A 24,818-nucleotide genomic window follows, 5' to 3' on the forward strand; every position below is an offset into this window, starting at 1 on the left:
GTAGTGATTAGTAACTTTTTTATGGTAAGGTTTAGTTTACCATCAAAAAAGAGCTTAATTGATAATGTGAAATAGAAATTTAATTCCAATGAAATTAGTCAGATCACTGTTGTAATAGATTTATGATTTTTAGTTTAATTTTTGACATCAAAAAGACCGAGAAAATATTTGGAAAACAAGTTATTCTTTGTAACACTCCATCCCATCTGGTGTATGCCTTCAAACATCAAGACACATGTTTGCAATCTGATTCAGAATCCATTTCTAACTTTGAACCCACGCACAACAAAGGTTGACAGACCTTATTCCTTCTAACTTCTTGCTGCACCTACATGCAGACTTATTGTTTCATATGCAAGAACATCTCAATCCCTTAGTTCCACTCTTTTGCAGTCTCTCCATTTAGTCATTGTTGTATCCTCGTCAAACTTGAATACCTTGCATGACACCCCTTCCTTGGATCATGAATATAAATCGTAAATAGTTGAATGCCAAGTATGGACACATCATGAGTGATTATCCTGCCAGCCTGAAAGAGAATTATTTATTCTGACGCCTATTTGTTAAGTATTCTTCAATCCATGTCAGTGCACTTCCCCTAATACTATGAGCTCATATGTTATGCAGCAGCCTTTTATGTAGTATCTTATCAAATGCCTTCTGAAACCCAAATACACTATGTCCACAGACCTTGTTTGTTATATCTTTGAAGAACTGTAGCGTATTTGTCCAACTTGAGTTTTCTTTCATAAAACCGTGTTAACTTGTTTGATTGCCTTAAGCTTCTTTAAATGACTGGCTATTTCTTCCTTGATTACCTCTTCCTTGATCTCCTACTTGCCAAAAGCACATGTTATACTCACTGGCATTTAGACATGCTTTTTGTCTATCTCTTGAACAAGGGAACCATTTGTGTAGTTTTCTGTCAGTTGGTACTCTTCTCGCACTGAGTTTTGAAAGAGATCAACCAATGGCACCATTGCATGCAGTCCATCTCGTCCTGGTGACTTGCTTGCCTTTAGTCTCATTAGTTCTCCCTCATAATGGAGACTGTTACAGGTTTGTTCTTATTATTCAAAACTAGCCCATCTGTTATTGTTGGGATGTTAATAGTGTCCCCCACCTTGACGACTAATGGCAAGGTTCTGGTATAAATTATTTCCTTGTTTCCTATTATTAATTAACTAGTCTCACCATCCAGGAGTCGTATACTTATCTTAGCTACTTTCCTCTTTTTCATGTATGAAGAGAAGTTCGTTGCTTTTTTTAATATTACTTGCCAGTTTTATCCCATCAGTTTTCTCCTCATTGGCTTTTTAGTCCTGCTGCTGGTTCCTGAAAAAATGTCGTCTGCCCTTTGATATAGTCTAGTTTTTGAATTCATATTTTCATTGAGTTCTTTTGTTAACCATAGATGATTATCTTTCTCACTTCATCCTCTGTCATTGAGTCAATTTCTGCTGAGCATTATGAAATAGTTACTTGAACCACTGCCACTGCTCAGCTACTGACTTTTTCTTTCTAGGTCCACACAAGATAAATAAGGGAACTGGTAATATAGAAACATAGAAAATAGGTGCAGGAGCAGGCCATTCGGCCATTCAATATGATCATGGCTGATCATACAAAATCAGTACCCTGTTCTGGCTTTTTCCCCATATCCCTTGATTCCATTAGCCCTCAGAGCTAGGTGTGGTGAATTAAGTTGAGGATGCTGGTTTTGTGTGGAATACCACCATGTTGTCATCTCTACTCTTTATAGGACCCTTAACTATAGGATCTCCTATTAACTTGACCTTTTCACATCAATAAATCTAAATAACCTTTCCCCAGGTGGTTTCTCCAGCACAATTCTTGATGCGCTTATTAAATTTCTCTTCTATGGTACCCTTGCCAGTTTGATTAATCCTATCAATATGCAGATTAAAATAATTTATAACTGTAGTTTCTTTCTCGCTTTCCTTGATATTGTCCCAAATGTAATTTCTCTTACTGACTCCGAACCGTTTCGTGTTGGGAGCAGGAAGATGATTGCCTACTCTCTCCTTTTTCCCTTGCTACTCTTTACTTCAATCCAAAACGATACCACATTGCCATGCACTGGAACTCTCTCATGAATAACCACAACACTGAAACTTTCCTTGAATAACAGTGCTACCCTTTCCAAATTTTTTAAAACCTGATGTTTTGGGAATTTTAGTAATCTAGTTTATTCAGATCCCATTCCTGAATAACGAGAATACATGCCATTGTAATAGCTATTAGATAAAACTTGTTTGTTTCCATCTTGTTGGCAGCTAATCTATCTTGTTATAAAACTGTATGCATTCAGATAAGGTCCTAAGCTTTAACATTTCTATAGTTTTATTTATTGACTTAACATTCACTTTTTGTTAAACACTTTCCCATATTTTCTTCCCCATCACTTTTGGTTTGATTTTTATTCTAGCCTTCAGTACCTTGCTGTGTCTCATTTCTGTTTGATTTATTAAACTTGTCAGCAATGAAAGCCCTGTCCATATCCAACTTGTGCAATTTGCCAGGACACCGTCCCCCTGCCTATTCCAAAGCATTGTTAACATTTTTTGGCTTACTCTGTTCCACACCTTTTGTACTTTTACCTCCTTTACATTTTTGTAATCATGGAGTCCTCCAAAAAACGTTGAGAATTTGAGGTAGTAAAAGAGGGTTTATTTCATCTAATTTTGTTGAAAGGAAATAGTTGATTTCTATTCAGAATCTTAATAACCACGTTGAGGTCAATTCAATGCATGAAAACAACATTAACTATCATCTTATGTATGTTGGAGTTTGTAGCCAGTTTTTCAGTATTAAAACAATTTAATTGAAGTTGTTGCACCATCTAGTGGTTAAGGTTAAGTAAACCGTTAACCTTTTACTGCTGTAGAAACAAAGAAGTGCAGATGTTGGTTTATATCAAAGATAGACTCAAAGGGCACAGGTAACTCTGTGGGTCCAAATGCATCTCTGGTGGGAAAAAAAATAGGTGACCCGCTGAGTTACTCCAGCACTTTGTGTCTAACTTTTTACTATTCTTTTGCATTACTAATTTTATCTAATACTTTATCTAATTATCACATATAATGTCAATGCATTGAGGGTTTTTGCCTTTTCATCTGAGAAATAATCAGTGTTTTTGCTTTCATCAAATTAAGCCTTATCAACATTTCATAAGTGCTTGCTTGTGAGTATATTTTTGGCATGTTAATCAGAGTTGTGTGCTGATTAATTGTTCAGAAGATATTAATTTCCAAGCTGCTAATTGTTTTGATTTGGAACTGAGGGTGGTAATGCAGATTACACAGCCAAATTTCCTATTCACAGGAATTAATTCCTGTATCTCAACTTTACTTCTGGAATGAAATTAGAAGCAATGGAGGCTTATCTTAAACTGTCCAGCACACTTGCCTGATTGATGAGGATGGGAAGAGATGAGAGTATTTTGCAAAATAATGCAATAGATTATGCCACAGACTTTTTTGAAGAAAAGGTAATTGGCTGTGCTTTATTACTCAATGGCACCTACCTGATTGTTTTAGAATTAAGGGATGTTGGCTGTGGTCTGGAGGCATGTGGAGACAGCTCTTCAGAAAGTTACAGTTCTCCTTCCAGCCCAAGACACGATGGGAGAGAGAGTTGTGAAAGTGAAGATGAGAAAGTCAAAGGTGAGTTATTATGTACTTTTAAAAACCTGCTAGATTGGTTTTAAATCTCCTGCAGTCAAATCACCAATTATTTATATGACACTGAGGCTGCTAAAATGGGCTGACTTGTGGGTGCTGTTTCAATCTGCAAGCAGAGGGTGGAAATCTGAATCATAATTGGGTATTTGATGCAACTAAAATAGTTGCAAACTGTCTCTTGGAAATTTCTGCAATTTCCTGAAGTTTTTGCAATTTTCATGCTCCAGAAGACAAGATACAAAAAAGCAAAATATTCTCACTAAACAAAGGGACCAGAAGTACTACACAATATTACAAATGGCTCACAATCACAAATAAATAGCGATTTATAATTACCTTTGATTATTTACCTTCAGCTTTTTACTGTCTCATGCAGTATGAATGAACAAGAATAAAAATCAACTAATGAGCCTCTTTGAAGAAACTAAAGATGATTCAAACAATCCAGCCAAAATTGAATTGAATAAGTTTATTAGCCAAGTATGTACACATACAAGGAATTTGCCTAGGTGGTCCGCTCGCAAGTAGCAACACGACATACAGTAAACAATTAAGAATAAAACATTAAACCTTAAAACATTAAGAATAAAACATTATAGTTTAAACATGTGAATGAAATAAAATACCAGAGCAAAAGGAGGCCATTAACCTACCCATCCAAAATTCCCTCACAGGGTACATCTTCCGTATTCTCATGTTTCTCTGCTGAATGTGCTTTAGGATGGTAACTGTATGTAGTATATTGTGTCCTTCATACAGATTTACATTTTTACACCCTTCTTATTTTATTGCTGATGCGACCCAAAGGTTGGATGTCAGGGCTCCCGCCTCCTCCCTCCACCACCGCTGCTTCCTCCCCCCGGAGTCGCCGACATACTCCACCATGGAAGTGATAGCAGGTGAGAGGAGAGAGAGCCCCATGGTGACCAAGGGGGCACACTGAAACATAGATTGCTGGAGTAACTCAGCTGACTGTACCAGTCTGAGGAAGGGTCCTGAAGTGGCCTGCCAGTGTTCTCCAGAGATCCTGACCCACTGAATTACTCCAGGACTTTGTGTCCATTCGGTGAGTGAAGGGCTCACCGCGCACCCTGTAAGTCGGGAGCGGCGGCAGAAGCCGGTGCTCTAAACGACCATGGAGACAGTGCGAGCTGGGGATAGGTTGGCAGGTCATTCCATTCACATTCAGTTTACGTTTTATATTTGTTTTATTAAATTTCTGGTACTCCATGGTGCTTTAGAGACATGGTAGGGGTGTCATCAGTGGGCCAGGCGTGCATTGTTTCATTATCATGTGACTTCTGTTAGTCCAGAAAAACGGATATTCCAGAATGGCTCTGTTCAACCTGTAACTAATTTGCACATGGCCAAGGAGGCACATCATCAGTTAAACTTTCAATGAGCGAGTTGACTTTGCAGGAGGAGAAGTGAGCTCTCTGTTACTCTACAGTTACTTCCATGGATATTTTGCTTCTGCCAAGTAAATAGGGCCTTAGTTCCTTCCAACCATTTAGAAAAGGGCATTCTCCTCAAACTCCACTCTCGAGTATTTTTAACTGCAAGTAATGGAGTGGGGCTTCAATCCACAGTCTTGACACAACATTAATTGTGAGGCTGGTGCTCATGATACAATTTCTGTAAATATTGTGAAATATTTTTAACAATTGGGTTTGTCCATTGTTTGAACATGACCTTTTTCTCAGATCATTTTTCTTGCACATGTTGTATCAACATTCCCAAACTCTTCCTATTCAATGTTAGTGTCCTGTCTATACGCAATATGTCTGAAAAGTAGGACACTAAAAGGAATTGGGATAGATCTGTAAGAAGTCATCACAGTGGTGCATTCTAGGAAGGGAATGAATCAGTCCCACATGAATTTTTTATGTCATCTAACAAAACATGGAAAGGAAAACACTATTCTGTCTTCAGTTGATTAACTGGTACTTCCCTATTGAATAACATTTTAGCAAAAATTGTTGCGAATAAGGGGAAAGTATTCTAAATGGTGAACTTTATTCATTAACTGGAGTGTCTCATTAGCAACTGTCCTAATAAGACTGACCTACTACCGAGGGGCATGGCTATTAAACTGGGAAGCAATATGCACACCTTTTAACCTTGTGTTCACTAATCTACTCGTTATCAATTGTATCTTGCCATGACGTTGGAGAGAGCGACTTTCATGTTGAATATCTTGTCATGTGTGGCAATGTTAAATGGATAGATTCAGAACTCGTGATGGGATGTCTCTGAGCTGTCACTTTCAGCAAGATTGAATTCCATTGCAATATGTGACTTGGTCAGCATATTTCTCATTCTAGTATTGCTGTCACAACGGAGGTCCACTCTGGTTCAATGTAGAGTATAGAAGAGCATTCCAGGTTCAGCATCAGACTTGCCTAAAAGAAAATGTGGTGTGAACCAGGTACAGCTATAATGTAAGTGGCACCATGCTAAGCAAAAGAAGCTGTTACCACTGATGCCAACACTAAAAAATGCCGAATCTAAAATGTTTTCTTCAAAACAAACGTCATGCTAGTTTCATAGTTTACCCGAATAAACATTGATAAATTAAATGTTTTGCATCGACAGAATGAACAGCATGCATGCTTAATATATTGCATATATTCAGATGTAGTTTTTAAGGTTGATAAACATTTTTACTGGGCAAAAGTATGAACAGAGGGTTGGGCGTGCGTTTGGCCAGTGGGAGGTGAGATGCAGATTATGGTCAATATAAATGAATGACAAAATAGGCTTGAGCTGTGTTCAAAGAGGCTTGAGCCTCTTTGTTTTTAACCACCCTTTGTGATTAGACCTAATAATGGCAAATAACCTTTTCCATTTTATTTCATCTGGTTATTGAAGGAATACTACTGTTTTCCCATTTTGTAATGGATGCTTTGGTGAACAATAATGATGTTCCAGTGGTTTTTGCTTCATATATCCAAAAGTAATATTTCATGTTATCAGAGCAATGCCTTTATGTCTTTGCCACCTTTATATTTATTTTCTTTTGGCTAGATTCTGACAGCACTTCGGAGGATTCTGTGAAGGAGAGGCAGAAAGAGATGCCTCCTTGTAACCCTGCCCGTGGATCTACCAGCAGGCCAACTGCTCAGGTTGCACCAGTGCAGAGTGAAAATGGTACTATTCCGGGAAATCCGCCGGCCCCTTTGCTTCCTCGCATTCCTCTGATGCCTCCTGCACACTACATGATGCAAAACGGTGGAACAAAACCAGACTATGTTCCTACTGTAGATAGTAAAACTATGGGGATGATTGTAACTATCCCTCCTGCTGTCGCCTCTCTTCGGAATTCATCGCACATCACGTCAGTTGGCGCTGCAGAAACAGGGAAGAGACTGGACCTAATGTCCTCACCCATGTCAGTGGCAACTCCTTTCCTTCTGCAGGCTGCTGGTCCTGCTCTACATCCAATGGTGCATAGACATAAAATGACAGCACCACAAATTAATTTAGAGAACTGCCATTTTCCTGGACCCCAGCCACCAGCAGGCACTGTGAACATTGGATCAGCCAACACTGCCTTCATCCCAGTTCAAAGCCATTCTCCATCCGGGAAACTTCCAGCATCATCTGTTTTAGATCCTGTTGCTAAACCTTCAACACAGAACCTAGCAGGACTGAACACCTTGTTGCCTCAGACTGATGGAAATATAGCAGCAGCACCTGAATCTGCCAATTTAAAAGTAATGCTTCCTGCTGCTGCTCTGCCACCACAACCTGGCTCATACAACTTAAGTGGGACTCCGGCTGGTGTTTTGCCTTTACAGGGAACAGCAAGCACACCATCTCCTGTAGGCCAAATCCAGTCCACTGGATCTTCTGTTCCCACCCACACTCCGGGCCCTGTACCAAGCCTGAATACTGCATTAACTCACAGCACAGCTCAGAGTGATAGCACCTCTTACATAAATACAATAGGAAATACTAGTACGAATGGGACCATTCAACCAGCTCAACAGGTTGCCTGTGGGGCTTGTAGTTCTTGTGGGTGCCGAGGTAGCTGTGGGAACAATGGTAATCCACTGTTTAATTACTACTATCCTAGTACGATCCCTAGCCAGTTTATCAGAGTTCCGTTAATCCCCTTAAGTGGAATGACTTCTCTTTGTAATGGTAGCTACCTCAACCAAGCACATCAAAACAATGGAACCCAGATGCCCTTTTATCAGAATCCTTACACTAATGGACTAATGCATGATCCTATGGCAAATCAGACAAACTATGGGATGCAACAAATGCCGGGATTTGTCCGTGGATTTCCATTAATGTACCAAGTAGCTAACATGGTCACTAATGTTAATGGGTTAGGACCTAAAAAGAATGGAACTGCATCTTGTTATAATTGTGGTGTAGGTGGACACCATGCACAAGATTGTAAACAACCATCCATGGAGGCCAGTCAGCCAGGTAAGCAGTGTGTTTGATAACAAAATTGGTAACCGTCTGCAAAATTCTCAGCTTTTCATTACACTGGGATCTTTAAAGTGGACTTTTACATATTTAAACTGTGGTGTGGTCTTGTATCTATGTTTGTAAAGCACTAAGAAATACTGGAATGTTAACCATTTATAATCAATGTGGTTGAAACATAAATGTTTATTAAAGTTGTCAGAGAGTAATGGACAACAAAATAATTCCTGATTGTAAAACACAAAGGAACTGCAGATGGTGGTTTTATACCAACAGAAAATGGACAGGTGACATTTTGCGTTAGACTGAAGTCCCGACACAAAAAGTCACCTGTACATTTTCTCCAGAGATGCTGCCTGACCCGCTAAGTACTCCAATATTTTGTATCAATCTAAGGTAATTCCTGAACTAGTGATATAAGAAAATAACTGCAGATGCTGGTACAAATCGAAGGTATTTATTCACAAAATGCTGGAGTAACTCAGCAGGTCAGGCAGCATCTCAGGAGAGAAGGAATGGGTGACGTTTCGGGTCGAGACCCTTCTTCAGACTGATGTCAAGGGGGCGGGACAAAGGAAGGATATAGGTGGAGACAGGAAGATAGAGGGAGAACTGGGAAGGGGGAGGGAAAGAGAGGGACAGAGGAACTATCTAAAGTTGAAGTCGATGTTCATACCACTGGGCTGCAAGCTGCCCAGGCGAAATATGAGGTGCTGTTCCTCCAATTTCCGGTGGGCCTCACTATGGCACTGGAGGAGGCCCATGACAGAAAGGTCAGACTGGGAACGGGAGGGGGAGTTCAAGTGCTCGGCCACCGGGAGATTAGTTTGGCCAACGCGGACTGAGCGCAGGTGTTGAACTAGTGATGATCAGTGCATTGAGTTGAAAGTGAACTTTTGAAGCTTGCTGAAAAGAAGATTTTGTTAATTCAAGATTCAATTAAATGTACCAAATCCAAACATATTTGTTGATTTATTTCTTGAGAACTTTAATGACATTTGAGAGACTAGATCAAGAACATTTTCCCGATTTTTTCCTCTTTAAAAACAAATAAGATGCTTGGGCTGATTGAAAAGCTCCACGTGGAACAAATGTTTTCAGTATTAATTTCTGTCTTGCGTGTCCTTCCCTTTATTCCGACTGTTTCTCATTGCTGCAGAGCTGAAGCTGCAAATATTTGGCAAATACATTACTAACTATGTGAAGCAAGTCATACTTATTAATCGATCAGCACTAAAAATAATAACAGATTGCAGTCTAGTTCTTTTGTAAAGATAGTTTTTATTCATTGCGGAAATTGTTCAGAGGCTGTGAAATTTGTCATTATTCTCACTCGCATCAATAATCCACCTCTGGCTAGAGACTGTTATATTTCTGGTACCAAATGTTCAGTGGCAGCAAATATTGATCAAGTGTTTTATCAGGCAACATCATAAATGCTGCATCCAGTTTTGATTACTGAGTTAGAAAGACTAGAAGTGGTGAAGGGAGAGAACTCCAACTATGGTTCTTAAAAGGCATTTTGGGCATTATGCTTTGGGAAATTGCAGGCTGTGTCCCACCATTGTATGTTGAAATTCAAGGATGTGTGATTGTGGAATGCATCCCACACCTTGTGCCCCCCCCAACCCCCAGCCCGGTTAATTAAGTTGCACATTTGGAAAGCTACTGGTAAATCATTCCTCATGCAATTGTAGTATGAAGAAATTAATGGATCAGTTCAGGATTGGGAGCGGGGGAAGCTCGTTATCCATGAGTAATATCTGGAATTTTCATGGAAATTAGATAATAGTTCTGGAGTAATTTCTGATCTTTTGGTAGACTGTCGTGTTTCTAGGACCATCCATATCTTTTTTACTCATGAAAATTTGAATGGCTATGAAAAGGCTACATTTTTTATTCTAGTTTCATTGAACATGGAACTGTACAGCACAAGGACAGGCCCTTTGGCCCACATTGTCTGTGCTGAACATAATGTCAAGACCAACTCTTATCTGCCTATGCAAAAGTCTCTTAAATGCCACCATCGTATCTGCCTAAACCACCACCCCTGGCAGGTCATTCCGAGCACCCACCACCTATATAGGAAACAAACTTCCCTGCACATCTTTTTTTTGAGTGCCCCTCGTTTATGCCTGTCATCGTTTTATACACTTCTATCAAGTTTCTCCACAACCTTCTTTGCCACTCTATCTACTTTTGTTGCCACTTTCAGGGAGTTAGGTCCCATCAAGTCCTGGGGATTTACCCACCTTCATGTTGTTCAAGAGCATCAACATCACCTCCTCCTTAGTCTTAAACTGCCCTTGCATATTCATATTCTCCACACTGATCTCACTGTCCATGTCCTTCTTCCTGGTTAAAACAGATTCATTTAGTACCTTGCCTATATTCCCCAGACTCCAAGCATAAATTGCCTCCTTTCGTCTTGAGCAGTCCCACCTTCTCCTTGGTCACCCTATTGTTTTTAATGTAGGTACAAAAAGCCTTGGGATTTTCTTTAATCTGTCTCACCCAAGCCATTATATGGCCTATTTTGGCCCTTCTAATTGCCCACTTGAGTTATTTTCTCTTTTTTCTTTGTATTTCTCAAAGGCCCTGGCAGATTCCATTCTTCTAAATCTTGCATGTGCAATCTTTGTTCTGTTTAATCAAACTTACAACCTCCTTGGTCATCCAAGGTTCCCTTACTTTGCCATCCTTATCTCTCCTCCTTACTGAAACATGCCATTTCTGAACTTCGATCAATTACCAATTACCATACAAGTCTGGAACATGGTCTTTTAAAAAAAAAACTCTAACAAAATCATTGAAAGTTTTGAACATCATATCCCATGATCTCAACAGCTTAATTTTAGCCCTCCTGTTGCTGTATTTTTCTGCGATTTCTCAGGCATGGACATCCCCGAACCTGTCTTCATTGATGGGTTTGCAGTAGACTCATCAATTTCAAGTTCCTGAGCATGAATATCTCTAAAGATCTGTCCTGGGTCCAGCACATTGAAACAATCACAAAGAAAGCCTATCAATGCTACTTCCTGAGGAGATTCCATATGTCGACAAATATTCTCTTGAACGTCCATAGGTGTATGGTACAGGGCATACTGACTGGTTGCAATGCTTCATGCCTGGTGCAAGACCAAAATTCAGTTGGATGTGATTGGTGTGTAAATCTGTTGAGAAATGTAGCAATTTTAATGTTTGCGATAGCAATTGAAAGGTGGAATTATTGTCAGATATTTTAGATATGCAGAAGCTTAAGATTAGGAAACTTGTGAGCCTTTCTCTCTTGGGTGTTAAGTACATTTTTTAAGAATAATGCAACAGTCTTTAGCACAACAGACACAATTAAGAAAATACCACAATCAATGGTTCGATCAAATATTGGCACAGGTCACAGTTGGAATAGAAAGTGAGAACTATTTTAAATGATTGCTTTCTAATTTCCCCACCTCCACAAAACTAAAACAGTCCCTCGCCTTAAATAATTTGAACAAAACAGTGTTTTTGCAATACTGGGCTGTATATATTACATAATTTGAAATTGAAAGTTTTTTTCCCCCCAACAGGTTATTGACATGTTTATATGTTCTTTGCTTGTAATAAATTCTGTGGTTAACTTGTACTAATCCCATTTTTTTGTTTTACAGGTGCCTTTAAATTAAAGTTTGCTCCACCTCATGATTTGGATCCAGCTGACTAAGCTAGAACATTCATTATTTTAGCAATGAGCCTGATTTTGTGGGTTTGACCCTAACCACACAGTTGATGCTCTCTCATTCAGCAAAAAGCTGAATGGGTTTTCTAAATGTGTTTGGGATTAGTACGTGGTCACTGAAGTCTGGATTGCCTTGAACTTATTGTGGCATTTGTTTCCTATGAACGCGTCTTCACCTGTTTTGGCTGCAGTGTTCATGAAGCAAACAGAGCAGTTTGTGTAACGTCCTAAAAATGCTTACAATAATGACCTCTGATTTTGCACTGATGAATGTATTATACCAAGTGGCACGTGCAATGTTCATTGTCTAATAATTTATGGCAGTGTTTTGGAATCTACCTGTCCAGTAGATACTTGAGCTGGAATGAGCAGACCTGTTGCCAGTTGAAATGTTAGGTCACATCTTACATCATGCTACATCTTTTGTCTGCAACAAATTGTCTTCAAATTCTGAGTCTCTTTTGTTCTTGTTTAATATTATTGTATCCTCTTTCAGTTGTTTGGAAGCAACTCCACTTTCAAAAATAGACATGAATTTAAAAGTACTTTCGCCTACTGGAAAAAGAATAAATTTTGGTGTTGACATGGGTAATACCTTTTATATTGATCTTTAAAGAAAATGTTTTAGAAAATTGAGTACCTGTAATAATGTTGATAAAAATTAACAGGAAACAGTTTTCAAAGTTGGCTGGTTAGTGTTTATTTTCATTAGAGCTTAGATAAACAAACGTTTTTAAACATTTTATTTAGACAGCTAAATACTCCTGTTGCTTTAACTTTAGATAATATTTATTGTGAGTGTTGAATTTGACAATGTACGAATGTTTTTTCTCCCCTTTGTCTTTGTGTAGAATATTGAATAGCCACACTTTTTTAATGAATCCCTTCTTTATACTGCACCATTCGACATTGGAAATTACTTGATTCTTTTCAAAACAAAAAAGCTTTAAGCAAAAAAATTTCTGTAGCAGTGTTTACTTGGATATTAGAATATATAACAAATTTTGTTTTCTCGTATGATACAAAAAACATACATTTCCATGATCAGAAATACCACTGTTGCATATTTATTGTAGGTAGCATCAGCTCTGAAAATTTGGCACGGAACTTAATTTACCTTTTCACATGCATTTGCCACCACTATAATGTGAAGACTGACGCTCGATATTTGTAGATGGTATTAATCATGTCAGCAAAGTCCCTAATTTATGCTGCTGCTTTTTTTTTTAAAGAAAGAAAAAAAGCCAATATGCACTATTTCTGTTTCTGGGTTTATTTCTCAAAGGTGCACTGATGTTATTCACAAGATGATGGTGGTTTTTGAGGGTTGCTGCATTTTGTTGCAAAGAATGCTGCCTAATCTTGTTGGCATTCCTTTAACATTAACTTTAATGGGAATATACAGAGCTATGATATTGGTGTGCAGCAGTCTGCTTTTTCTGTAAATGAATTGTCCTCGAGTGGATTGATGTATTTTGTTGACTTGAAAACAAGCAACAGTGTCATAGGATTTGAAAGTGTTTTGTAGGATCTTAAAAGCCTTTGTCTTGTCCTAAAAGCCCAGTGTCAACAAAAATGCTTACACATATATAAAAGAAGGAGCTGAGTTAATGAGTCTATGGTTATTCTAGTTCAGCTGCTTTGAGTAGCTAGATCTTGTGTGCCAGATCTTGTGTACAGTTTTTTTTAACATGCAAGAAATAATTTGGGTCATTGCCGAATGACAATGACCCAAATTATTTCTTACATGTTAAAAAAAACTGCCACCTGTATGAATCAATTAAGAACTCATTTTCAAAGTGTGGCAATTAATTTCCTTAAAACACATTTCTTTTACCTGAACTTTTGGATGACCAATTGAATACAGGATAATTATCTTGATGTGACTGTGCTGATGGTTCTTAAAATGAGACTGAGAGACTGGGAAATCACACAAGCCTGTAAGACAATGTGTTCTGAATAACTTGGTTGTATTAGAACTAATTTTATGGTTTAAAAACTGTACTGTATATAGGAGGTATATTGTTACCTTCAGTTTGTTCATTTGTTTACTGGTATTCTTTGATATTCAAAATGTTATGTACTGGAAAGGTCACTTATATTTCTAGAACAATTTTTGGATTTTATGCAACTTTCCCCTGAATTAACAGCAATAAAAAATATACAAATCTTTTATTTGTTTCTTTTTTTAAAGTGCTGTCCTTGCCTGTCCAGTAGTCAAATCTAATAACCAAAATTGTTTTTGATATTATCTATTGAATAGGCAGCTCAGTCAGCAAAATGTACCTGAGAGAGCAGTGCTTAAATCCCAGACTTGTCACCTAATTAGATGTTGTTGGAACCAATTTTATTTTCTTGTCCTCAAAAATAGTTTTGCTGGTGGCAAGTTCTAACATACAGTGCCCTCCATAATGTTTGGGACAAAGATCCATCATTTATTTATTTGCCTCTACTCCACAATTTGAGATTTATAATAGAATCACATGTGGTTAAAGTGCACATTGTCAGATTTTAATAAAGGCCATTTTTATACATTTTGGTTTCACCATGTAGAAATTACAGCAGTGTTTATACATAGTCCCCCCATTTCAGGGCACCATAATGTTTAGGACACAGTAATGTCATGTAAATAAAAGTAGTCATGTTTAGTATTTTGTTGCATATCCAATGACTGCTTGAAGTCTGCGATTCATGGACATCACCAGTTGCTGGGTGTCTTTTCTGGCGATGCTCTGCCAGGCCTGTATTTGCATCCATCTTTAGCTTATGCTTGTTTTGGGGGCTAGTCCCCTTCAGTTTTCTCTTCAGCATATAAAAGTCATGCTCAGTTAGGTTCAGATTGGGTGATTGACTTGGCCACTCAAGAATTTACCATTTTTTAGCTTTGAAAAATTCCTTTGTTTCTTTAACAGTATGTTTGGGATCATTGTTTTGCTGTAGAATGAACTCCCGGCCAATGAGTTTTGAGGCATTTGTTTGAACTTGAGCAGATAGGATGTGTCTATGCACTTCAGAATTCATTATGCTACTATCATCAGCAGTTGTATCATCAATGAAGATAAGTGAGCCAGTACCTTAAGCAGCCATACATGCCCAGGCCATAACACCCCCACCACTGTGTTTCACAGATGAGGTGGTATGCTTTGGATCTTGGGCAGTTCCTTTTTTGATTCTGATCTGTCGGACAGGTGTTTGGGGATTTTTCTTTATCGAGAGAATTCTTCTGTCATCAGCTGTGGAGGTCTTCCTTGGCCTGCCAGTCCGTTTGCGATTAGTAAGCTCTCACCAGTGCTCTCATTCTTCTTAATGATGTTCCAAATAGTTGATTTTGGTAAGCCTAAGGTTTGGCTGATATCTCTAACAGTTTTAATCTTGTTTCTCAGTCTCGTATGGCTTCTTTGACTGTCATTGGCACAACTTTGGTCCTCATGTTGATAAACAGTAATAAAAGTTTCCAAAGGTGATGGAAAGACTGGAGGAAAGACTAGGTGCTGAGAGCTCTCTTATACCTGCATTAAGGAGGCATTTAAACACACCTGAGCAATTACAAACGCCTGTGAAGCCATGTTTCCCAAACATTATGGTGTCCTGAAATGGGGGGGGGGGGGGGGGGGGCTAAGTATAACACAGCTGTAATTTCTACACGGTGAAACCAAAGGACTTTAATAAAATTTGACAATGTGCACTTTAACCATGTGATTTTTTCTTTTACAAATCTCAAATTGTGGAATACAGAGGCAAATAAATAAATGATGGGTCTTTGTCCCAAGCATTATGGAGGGCACTGTATCTACAAACCTTGATCGTAAAATAAATCAAAGAAACTTCACATCGTACAAACAATACTGATTCCTCTTTATTGTTATGTTCTATTTTGTTTACCATGAATTTTCGATCAATGAATTAGGTCGATGTCTTCTGGTTAACTTATTTATTTAATGTCCTCTCAATGCAAGCACAATTGGTAGCAGGAATATGGCCCCCGTTTAGGGAAGCTATTTGCCATGTGTCTGGGGATTTAGTTTGAGATACAGAGCGGAAACAGGCCCTTCAGCCCACTGAGTCCACGCCAACCAGCAACTCTCGCACACTAGCACTATCCTATACACACACTAGGAACAATTTTACATTTGCACCAAGCCAATTAACCTACAAGCCTGTATGTCTTTGGAGTGTGGGAGGAAACTGAAGATCTCAGAGAAAACCCAAGCAGGTCACAGGGAGAACGTACAAACTCCGTACAGACAGCACCCGTAGTCAGAATCGAACCCGGGTCTCTGTCGCTGTAAGGCAGCAATTCTACCGCTGCGCCACCCTTTACACCTCCAAATACCATGTCTGAGATGCCGAGCATTGCAACCGTTGACACCTAGTTCAACGGTAAACAGATTGGCGAAAAGCTGACATTGATGCACAATAACGTCAACTAGATATTGTAGGGACATAGGGATTGGCTGGAAGAGTTCGAACCCTCGGATTGGCTAGCGATCTCACCAGGTGTGCCAGCGCGGGAGGGACAAGCAGTCTAGTGTTGAACTCCATTTAGAGAAGACGATTTGTTGGTTGTCTACAGTTTTGGGTGTTGCGATTGTCACGGAGGTTTTTGCCCATGCATTAAACTCTGCAACACTCATCCGCTTCCAGACTCGCTATATTGGTGACCCCGACGTGATCAACGATCACAAGAACACGTCGCAAGAAGGAGCGAGCAGCGGGCAGCCGAACACGGTCGCCGTTCACCTGCCTCCGTTCTGGACCCATCAGCCGCACCTGTGGTTCGTGCAGGCAGAGTCCCAGTTCCACATCAAGAAGGTCTTGGAGGACCAATAGAAATTCCACCACCTGGTAAGCTGCCTACAGCCCGAGGTGGCCGCGCGGGTGGGACGGTACCTGACCAGCCCCCCCCAAACCGAGAAATACGAGGGACTCAAGAAGCTCCTGCTGAGGACTTTTGGTTTCAGCCAAAACCAGCGGGCTCTGAAGCTCCTGCATTTACCGGAGCTAGGGGACCGGCTACCGTCTGTCCTGATGACCGAAATGCTAACCTTAATCGGCGACCACCAACCTTGCATGATGTTTGAGGCGGCATTCCGGGAGAAATTGCCTCGGGACGTCAGGTTAGTTTTGGCGGACGCCTCCTTCGAAGACCCGGTGGCGTTCGCGGAGAAGGCTGACGCGCTCGTAACAGAGGACTCGGCGGCAGACGATTCGGTAAATCGGGTTTCAAGGCCTAGGAGCGACCGGCCGCGCGGCCAAGATGGCGGCGCATCGGCCGCCATTTTACAAAAAGCCCGCCAAGACGGAGCGGCAGCGCCCCCCATTTTGCAGCGGGCCCAGGCAACAGCCGCACAGGCGCGGCTGGTGTTTTTTCCACAAGCGGTGGGGCAGTGAAGCCTGAAATTGCAGGGCCCCATGCACCTTTTCGGGAAATGCCTCGGCCGATCGAATATAGAGGCAGTCTCGGTCGGCCGCAATCGCCGCCTCTACGTCACGGATCAAGGTCCCGGCACCGTTTTCCTGGTCGATATGGGAGCGGTCGTTAGCATTGTGCCTCCCTACGGCTGCGAAGTTCGAGCAGGTAGGAAAGGCCTGTCCTTCATTGCGGTCAACGGCAGTCCCATCCGCACCTACGGCAAGAGGGCCATGTCCCTGTCCTTCGGTTCAGTGACCTACCATTGGGATTTCATCGTTGCCGACGTGGGCTAGGCCATCCTGGGCGCGGATTTCCTCTGGGCTTATTCGTTGGTCGCAGACGTCCGCGGGAAGGGCCTGCAACCCTCGGCTAACAGCATGGAGCCTGCTACTCCTCTCCCCACCGCCCCACCCTGCCCGTCGATCCGGGCCGTCACCGCGGCCCCCGATCAGTTCGCTGCGGTCCTCGTACAGCGGTTCGATGCCCCTTCCGCTAAGCACGGTGTCGTCCACTTCATCCCTACCGAGGGGCCGCCTGTATTCGCCCGGGCTCGGCGCCTGCCTCCCGACAAGCTGGCCATGGCTCGGGAGGAGTTCCTGAATTTGGAACAGCTGGGGATTGTTCGTCCTTCAGACAGCCTGTGGGCCTCCCCCTTGCATATGGTCTCTAAAGCATCTGGGGGGTGGAGACCATGTGGGGATTACCGGCGTCTTAACGCAGCCACCCGGCCGGACCGCTATCTGATCCCTCACATACAGGACTTCTCTGCCAGCCTCGAGGGCGCTACGGTTTTCTCGAAGATCGATTTGGTGCGGGGATATCATCAGATCCTTGTCCACCCACCGGACATTCCCAAGATGGCTACGATTACTCCGTTCGGTTTATTTGAGTGGTTGCGCATGCCGTTCGGTTTAAAAAACGCGGCTCAGGCATTCCAACGTCTCATGGATCATGTGGGTCGCGGATTGTCTTTTGTGTTTATTTATCTCGATGACATCCTGGTCGCTAGTCGTTTGGTCCCAGAGCACCTGGTTCACCTTCGCACTGTGTTCCAGAGGCTACAGGACCACGGCCTGATCCTCCACCCGTCCAAATGCCAGTTCGGCCTGTCCTCGGTGGATTTCCTGGGTCACCGGGTCACACCGGCCGGTGCCACTCCCTTGCCCGCTAAGGTGGACGCTGTCCGCTCTTTTCCCCACCCTACCACCATCAAAGGTTTGCAGGAATTCGTGGGCATGGTGAATTTTTATCACCGTTTCGTGCCTGCGGCAGCCCGGATCATGCGCCCCCTTTTTCAATGCCTCGCGGGTAACCCCGCTGAGTTGGTCTGGACCACAGCTGCCGAGGCGGCCTTTGATGCGGTCAAGCTGGCCCTCGCCAACGCCACCATGCTCGTGCACCCCCGCGCCTCTGCCCCCACGGCCCTGACGGTGGACGCCTCAGACGTGGTGGTGGGTGGGGTCTTAGAGCAACAGGTCAATGGTCACTGGCAGCCCCTGGCGTTTTTCAGCCGGCAGCTCACTCAACCGGAGCTGAAATACAGTGCCTTCGACAGGGAACTCCTGGCCCTCTATTTAGCTGCTCGCCATTTCCGTTATTTTTTGGAGGACCGCTCTTTTGTTGCCTACACGGATCACAAACCCCTCACGTTTGCTTTTTCTAAGGTTTCTGATCCGTGGTCGGCCCGCCAGCAACGGCACCTTACCCTCATTTCGGAGTTCACCACAGATGTTCGCGGGTAGGCTTAACGCCGTTGCTGACGCCCTGTCCCGGCCGGCCAGTTCCTCTGTAGCTGCGGTGGGGGGCGAGGTGGATTTTCAGGAGCTAGCGGAGGCTCAGCGCCTGGAAGATATTGCCTCAGCGTATGCCTCCACCGCCTCAGGGTTGCGGTTGGCCCAGGTGGCGTGCGGCCCTACAGGTACCACACTTTGGTGTGACGTTTCCCTTCCCCGCCCTCGCCCGGTTGTGCCGACCGCCCTGCGGCGCAAGGTTTTTGAGGCCATTCATGGCCTGGCACACCCGTCCATTCGGGCGACCTTGGCTATGGTGGCCGCCCGATTTGTCTGGCACGGCCTGCGGAAGCAGGTGGCCGCCTGGGCCCGCGCCTGTGTCCCGTGCCAGACTTCCAAGATCCACCGCCACGTCCAGCCTCCGTTCCAGAATTTCGTGGTTCCGCCCGTCCGTTTTTTCCACATTCACGTGGATTTGGTTGGTCCATTGCCTTACTCTAGGGGCTACACTCATCTGACGATGGTCGACCGTTTTACTCGTTGGCCGGAGGCTTTTCTGTTGTCGGACACCTCGGCGGCCTCCTGTGCACGGGCCCTGGCGTTGCATTGGGTTGCCCGTTTCGGCGTCCCGGCCATCATCACTACCGACCAGGGCGCCCAGTTCACCTCATCCCTGTGGGTCGCGCTTGCGCAGCTGTATGGGTCCCGCTTGCAGCAGACTATTATCCCCAGGCTAACGGGATGGTAGAACGTTTCCACCGACAGCTGAAGGCATCCCTCTGTGCCCGGCTGACCGGCCCTGATTGGGCTGACCAGCTGCCTTGGGTCCTCCTCGGCATTCGCACGGCCCCTAAGTCTGATCTGGGTACTTCCTCGGTGGAACTCGTCTACGGCTCGCCCCTGCGGGTGCCGGGTGACATTCTTCCCTTATTCTCCGCCCTGCCGTCGTCTGTACCGGCAGTTTTGGCTTCTCTCCGGGCTCGGGTAGGTTCCCTGGCCCCAGTCCCGGCCTCCAGTCACGGGAGTCCTGCAGCGCACGTACCGGCAGACTTGCATGACTGCGAGTTCGTTTTCCTCCGGCGGGATTCCCATCGCCCCCCTCTGCAGCCGGTCTACCAGGGCCCGTTACAGGTGCTGAAAAGGGGGACGGTCACCTTCACTTTACAAGTGGGCACCCGACAGGAGCTCGTCTGTCTCCCGGCTGAAACCGGCCCACTTGGACCAGGACCGTCCCGTGCTGGTGGGCCAACCTCCTCACCGGGGCCGCCCTCTGGCCGGCCCACCTGCTTCCCCAGCTTCGTCTCTTCTCCCACCGCTCGGGCCTCCGCTGCCCACGGCCGTGTTTCCTCTGCCCCCTCCAGCCGCGCCCCCATCGCCTTCACCTGCAGGGCCCTCCCCGCCTCCTTCGTCGCTGGCGGTACCGGCCTCCCCTCTCCGCACTCGTTCAGGGCGGTCCGGGTGCCCGTTAGGTACGGTACCGAGGGTTCTGGGGGGGGTCATGTAGGGACATAGGGATTGGCTGGAAGAGTTCGAACCCTCGGATTGGCTAGCGATGTCACCAGGTGTGCCAGCGCGGGAGGGACAAGCAGTCTAGAGTTGAACTCCGTTTAGAGAAGACGTTTTGTTGGTTGTCTACTGTTTTGGGTGTTGCGATTGTCACGGAGGTTTTTGCCCATGCAATAAACTCTGCAACACTCATCCGCTTCCAGATTCGCTACAATATTCAATTTATTTCTACAAATTATAGTGGGGACAAACGAAGAATAATGAAATGCAATGATTAATAAAATAATCCTTTGCTATGATTCTGGAAATCTACCTGTTTTAACATTTGTTATCAATGGGCAGCAGTAGATTTTAGATAAATATGGGTTGGGGGCCAGAATTCCTTGCAATTCGGTTATTTTGATAGAGAATGAGCTGTCGTGTTTTAAATGCATGTGCATGATTTTCTATGTAGTTACATGGCTTAAGTTGACCTTTAAAATTGTCAAGTAATATGATAATAAAGGGAAATAATTGAGATTGGCTTATGTCAGCCAATTGCTTGGTTAGGTCCAATCATCTGTTCTGGAAACCAGCTTGATAGATAAGAGATCTTGAGTCAAGAGTCTGTTTTGTCAGTTGCCAGGATTGGCTTAGTGGGCAGTGCAACATTCTTGTTTCATGAATCCTGATGCTGTGGATTCAAGTCTTCATTTGGGTATGGTACAGGTAGTACAGTACCATATGGAGAAGCAAATAAATACACGTTTATTTATTTTCAACTTGCATTTCTTGATGCAGGTGATGCAGTTTCACGTTATGTAAAATCATGATATGAACAGTTTTCTAGTAACACTACCACTCCTCTCTCTTACTCCACCCCCTCCCTTTAATGTGGTGGGAGGTTGCCTGTAGTGGCATGGTTAATTGCAGTGAATTAGGAGGGGGAATACTTCATCCCCATTCTTCTGCATCTTCGCTTTTCAGTTGTGATGAAAGATCATCCCTCTCTCAAGTGCTGGCAGACATACTGAGTATTTTGATTTTATTTTGGATTTTAAGTTTGGAATTGATTGATTTCTGTCAATTTTTGGATACTGAATCTTAGTTCTTCCTGAGTTTTTTAATATAACATGCAAGTATATTTCCAAGAGAATGTAAGAAAAAGTTAATATCTGCCCAAGAATTAGGCATGTACTTACAGTGCCCTCCATAATGTTTGGGACAAAGACCCCCATCATTTATTTATTTGTCTCTGTACTCCACAATTTGAGATTTGTAATAGAAAAAATCACATGTGGTTAAAGTGCATAGTCGGATTTTATTAAAGGGTATTTTTATACATTTTGGTTTCACCATGTAGAAATTACAGCTGTGTTTTGTGCATAATCCCCCCCCCCCCCCCTCCCGTTTCAGGGCACCATAATGTTTGGAACATATGGCTTCACAGGTGTTTGTAATTGCTCAGGTGTGTTTAATTGCCTCCTTAATGCAGGTATTAGAGAGCTCTCAGATCATAGTCTTTCCTCCAGTCTTTCCATCACCTTTGGAAAATTTTATTGCTGTTTATCAAAACGAGGACCAAAGTTGTGCCAATGAAAGTCAAAGAAGCCATTATGAGACTGAGAAACAAAAATAAAACTGTTAGAGAAACCTTAGGCATACCAAAATCACTGTTTGGAACATCTTTAAGAAAGAGAGCACTGGTGAACTTCCTAATCGCAAAGGGACTGACAGGCCAAGGAAGACCTGCAAGCTGATGACAAGAATTATCTCTATAATAAAGAACCCCCCCAAAAACACCTGTCCGACAGATCCAAAACACTCTTCAGGAGTCGTGGATTTGTCAATGACCACTGTCCGCAGAAGACTTCATGAACAGAAATACAGGCTACACTGCAAGATGCAAACCACTGGTTAGCCGCAAAAATAGGATGGCCAGGTTACAGTTTGCCAAGAAGTACTTAAAAGAACAACCACCATTTTGGAAAAAGGTCTTGTGGACAGATGAGACGAAGATTAACTTATATCAGAGTGATGGCAAGAGCAAAGTATTGGCAGAGAGAAGGAACTGCCCAAGATCCAAAACATACCACCTCATCTGTGAAACACTATGGTGGGGGTGTTGTGGCTTGGGCATGTATGGCTGCTGAAGGTACTGGCTCACTTATCTTCATTGATAATACAACTGCGTAATATCTGAAATAGCATAATGTAGCATAATGATTTCTGAAGTGTAAAGACACATCCTATCTGCTCAAGTTCAAACAAATGCCTCAAAACGCATTGGTCGGCAGTTCATTCTACAGCAAGACAATGATCCCAAACATAAAGCAACAAAAGAGTTTTTCAAAGCTAAAAAATGGTTAATTCTTGAGTGGCCAAGTCAATCGCCTGATCTGAACCCAATTGAGCATGCCTTTTTTATGCTGATGAGAAAAATGAAGGAAACTACCCCCCCAAAACAAGTATAAGCGAAAGATGGCTGCAATACAGGCCTGGCAGAGCATCACCAGAGAAGACACCTAGCAACTGGCGATGTCCATGATTCGCAGACTTCAAGCAGTCATTGCATGCAAAGTATTTGCAACAAAATACTAAACATTACTATTTTCATTTACATGGCATTGCTGTGTCGCAAACATTATGGTGCCCTGAAATGGAGGGGGACTCTGTGTAAACACTGCTGTAATTTCTACATGGTGAAACCAAAATGTATAAAAATGGCCTTTATTAAAATCTGACAATGTGCACTTTAACCACGTGACTTTTTTTCTTATTACAAATCTCAAAGTGTGGAGTACAGAGGCAAATAAATAAATGATGGGTCTTTGTCCCAAATATTATGGAGGGCACTGTATTTATCAACACTATCTTTCGATCCTTGCACACATCTTAGTTCATTTAGAATGGCCCAGCCCCATTTAAGCTATTGGACATGTGAATTTCCAATTCTAATATCGGTGTAAAGTTATAGCAATGCTTAAATCACCAAAGAAAATTATTATTTTTAATCTCAGACTTTTAAATACACCTTTGCAGTTTAAGCATGTTGTATTCCAAATGGAAAACATCTATAATTCAATTTCCTTAACCATTTTGTGCTTAATGTGCATGATACTGCTCAGATGTCTTCCAAGTTAAATGCCTAAATAAATGCTGAGGTCTTTGATAATGGTTTATTATTGCGATGTGCTCCAAGATATGTTAAAAAGCTTTTTTTGTCTGCTATCCAGTCAAATCATACTCTTTTGACAAAGTCCCACACAAGAGATTAGTGTGCAAAATTAGAGCACACAGCATTGGGGGTAGGGTATTGACATGGATAGAGAACTGGTTGGCAGACAGGAAGCAAAAAGTAGGAATTAACGGGTCCTTTTCAGAATGGCAGGCAGTGACTGGTGGGGTGCCGCAAGGCTCAGTGTTGGGACCCCAGTTATTTACAATATATATTAACGATTTAAACGGAATTAAATGTAACGTCTTGATGTTTGCAGATGACACAAAGCTGGGTGGCAGTGGAGCTGCGAGGAGGATGCTATGAGGCAGCAGGGTGACTTAGATAGGTTGGGTGAGTGGACAGATGCAGTATGTGGATAAATGTGAGTTTATCTACTTTGGTGGCAAGAACTAGGCAGCAGATTATTATCTGAATGGTATCAGATTAGGAAAAGGGGAGGTGCAATGAGACCTGGGTGTGCTTGAACATCAGTCACTGAAAGTAAGGAGGCAGGTACAGCAGACAGTGAAGAAAGCAAATGACATGTTGGTCTTCATAGCAAATGGATGTTTATAGGAGCAAGGAGGTCCCACTGCAGTTGTACAGGGCCCTGGTGAGACCACAACTGGAGTATTATGTGCAGTTTTGGTCTCCTAATTTGAGGAAGGACATTCTTGCTATTGAGGGAGTGCAGCGTAGGTTCACCAGGTTAATTCCTGGGATGGTGGGACTGACATATAATGAAAGAATGGGTCAACTGGGCTTGTATTCACTGGAATTTAGAAGGATGAGAGGGGATCTTATAGAAACATCTAAAATTCTTAAGGGATTGGACGGGCTCAACGCAGGAACAATGTTCCCGATGTCGGGGGAGTCAAGAACTAGGGGGTCACAGTTTAAGAATAAGGGGTCAGCCATTTAAGACTGAGATGAGGAAAACTTTTTCACCCAGAGAGTTTTGAATCTATAATTTTCTGCAGTGGAGGCTAATTCACTGGATGTTTTCAAGAGAGAGTTGGATGTAGCTCTTAGGGCTAACAGATTCAAGGGATATGGGGAGAAAGCAGGAATGAAGTATTGATTTTGGATGATCAGCTATGATCAT

General features: G+C 42.7%; 1 protein-coding gene across 5 annotated transcripts in view; it reads left to right on the forward strand.

The window, feature by feature from the left end:
- The window catches only part of LOC144604862 (zinc finger CCHC domain-containing protein 2-like), a 67,861-nt gene extending 46,891 nt beyond the window's left edge, over positions 1-20,970 (forward strand). For 3 of the 5 annotated variants that reach the window (XM_078419632.1, XM_078419646.1, XM_078419655.1), the window contains 3 exons: positions 3,561-3,686; positions 6,732-8,144; positions 11,798-14,008. In XM_078419632.1, coding sequence (XP_078275758.1) covers positions 3,561-3,686; positions 6,732-8,144; positions 11,798-11,850 — 1,592 coding nt within the window. In that variant the 3' untranslated portion in view covers positions 11,851-14,008. Of the gene's footprint in view, positions 1-3,560; positions 3,687-6,731; positions 8,145-11,797; positions 14,009-16,509 lie in introns of those variants that run through there. The other 2 variants (XR_013548782.1, XM_078419664.1) reach the window with 2 other exon arrangements.
- Positions 20,971-24,818: the final 3,848 nt, after the last annotated feature.

This window comes from Rhinoraja longicauda, chromosome 2, assembly GCF_053455715.1.
Source record: "Rhinoraja longicauda isolate Sanriku21f chromosome 2, sRhiLon1.1, whole genome shotgun sequence".
In the NCBI taxonomy this organism is placed as follows: domain Eukaryota; kingdom Metazoa; phylum Chordata; class Chondrichthyes; order Rajiformes; family Arhynchobatidae; genus Rhinoraja; species Rhinoraja longicauda.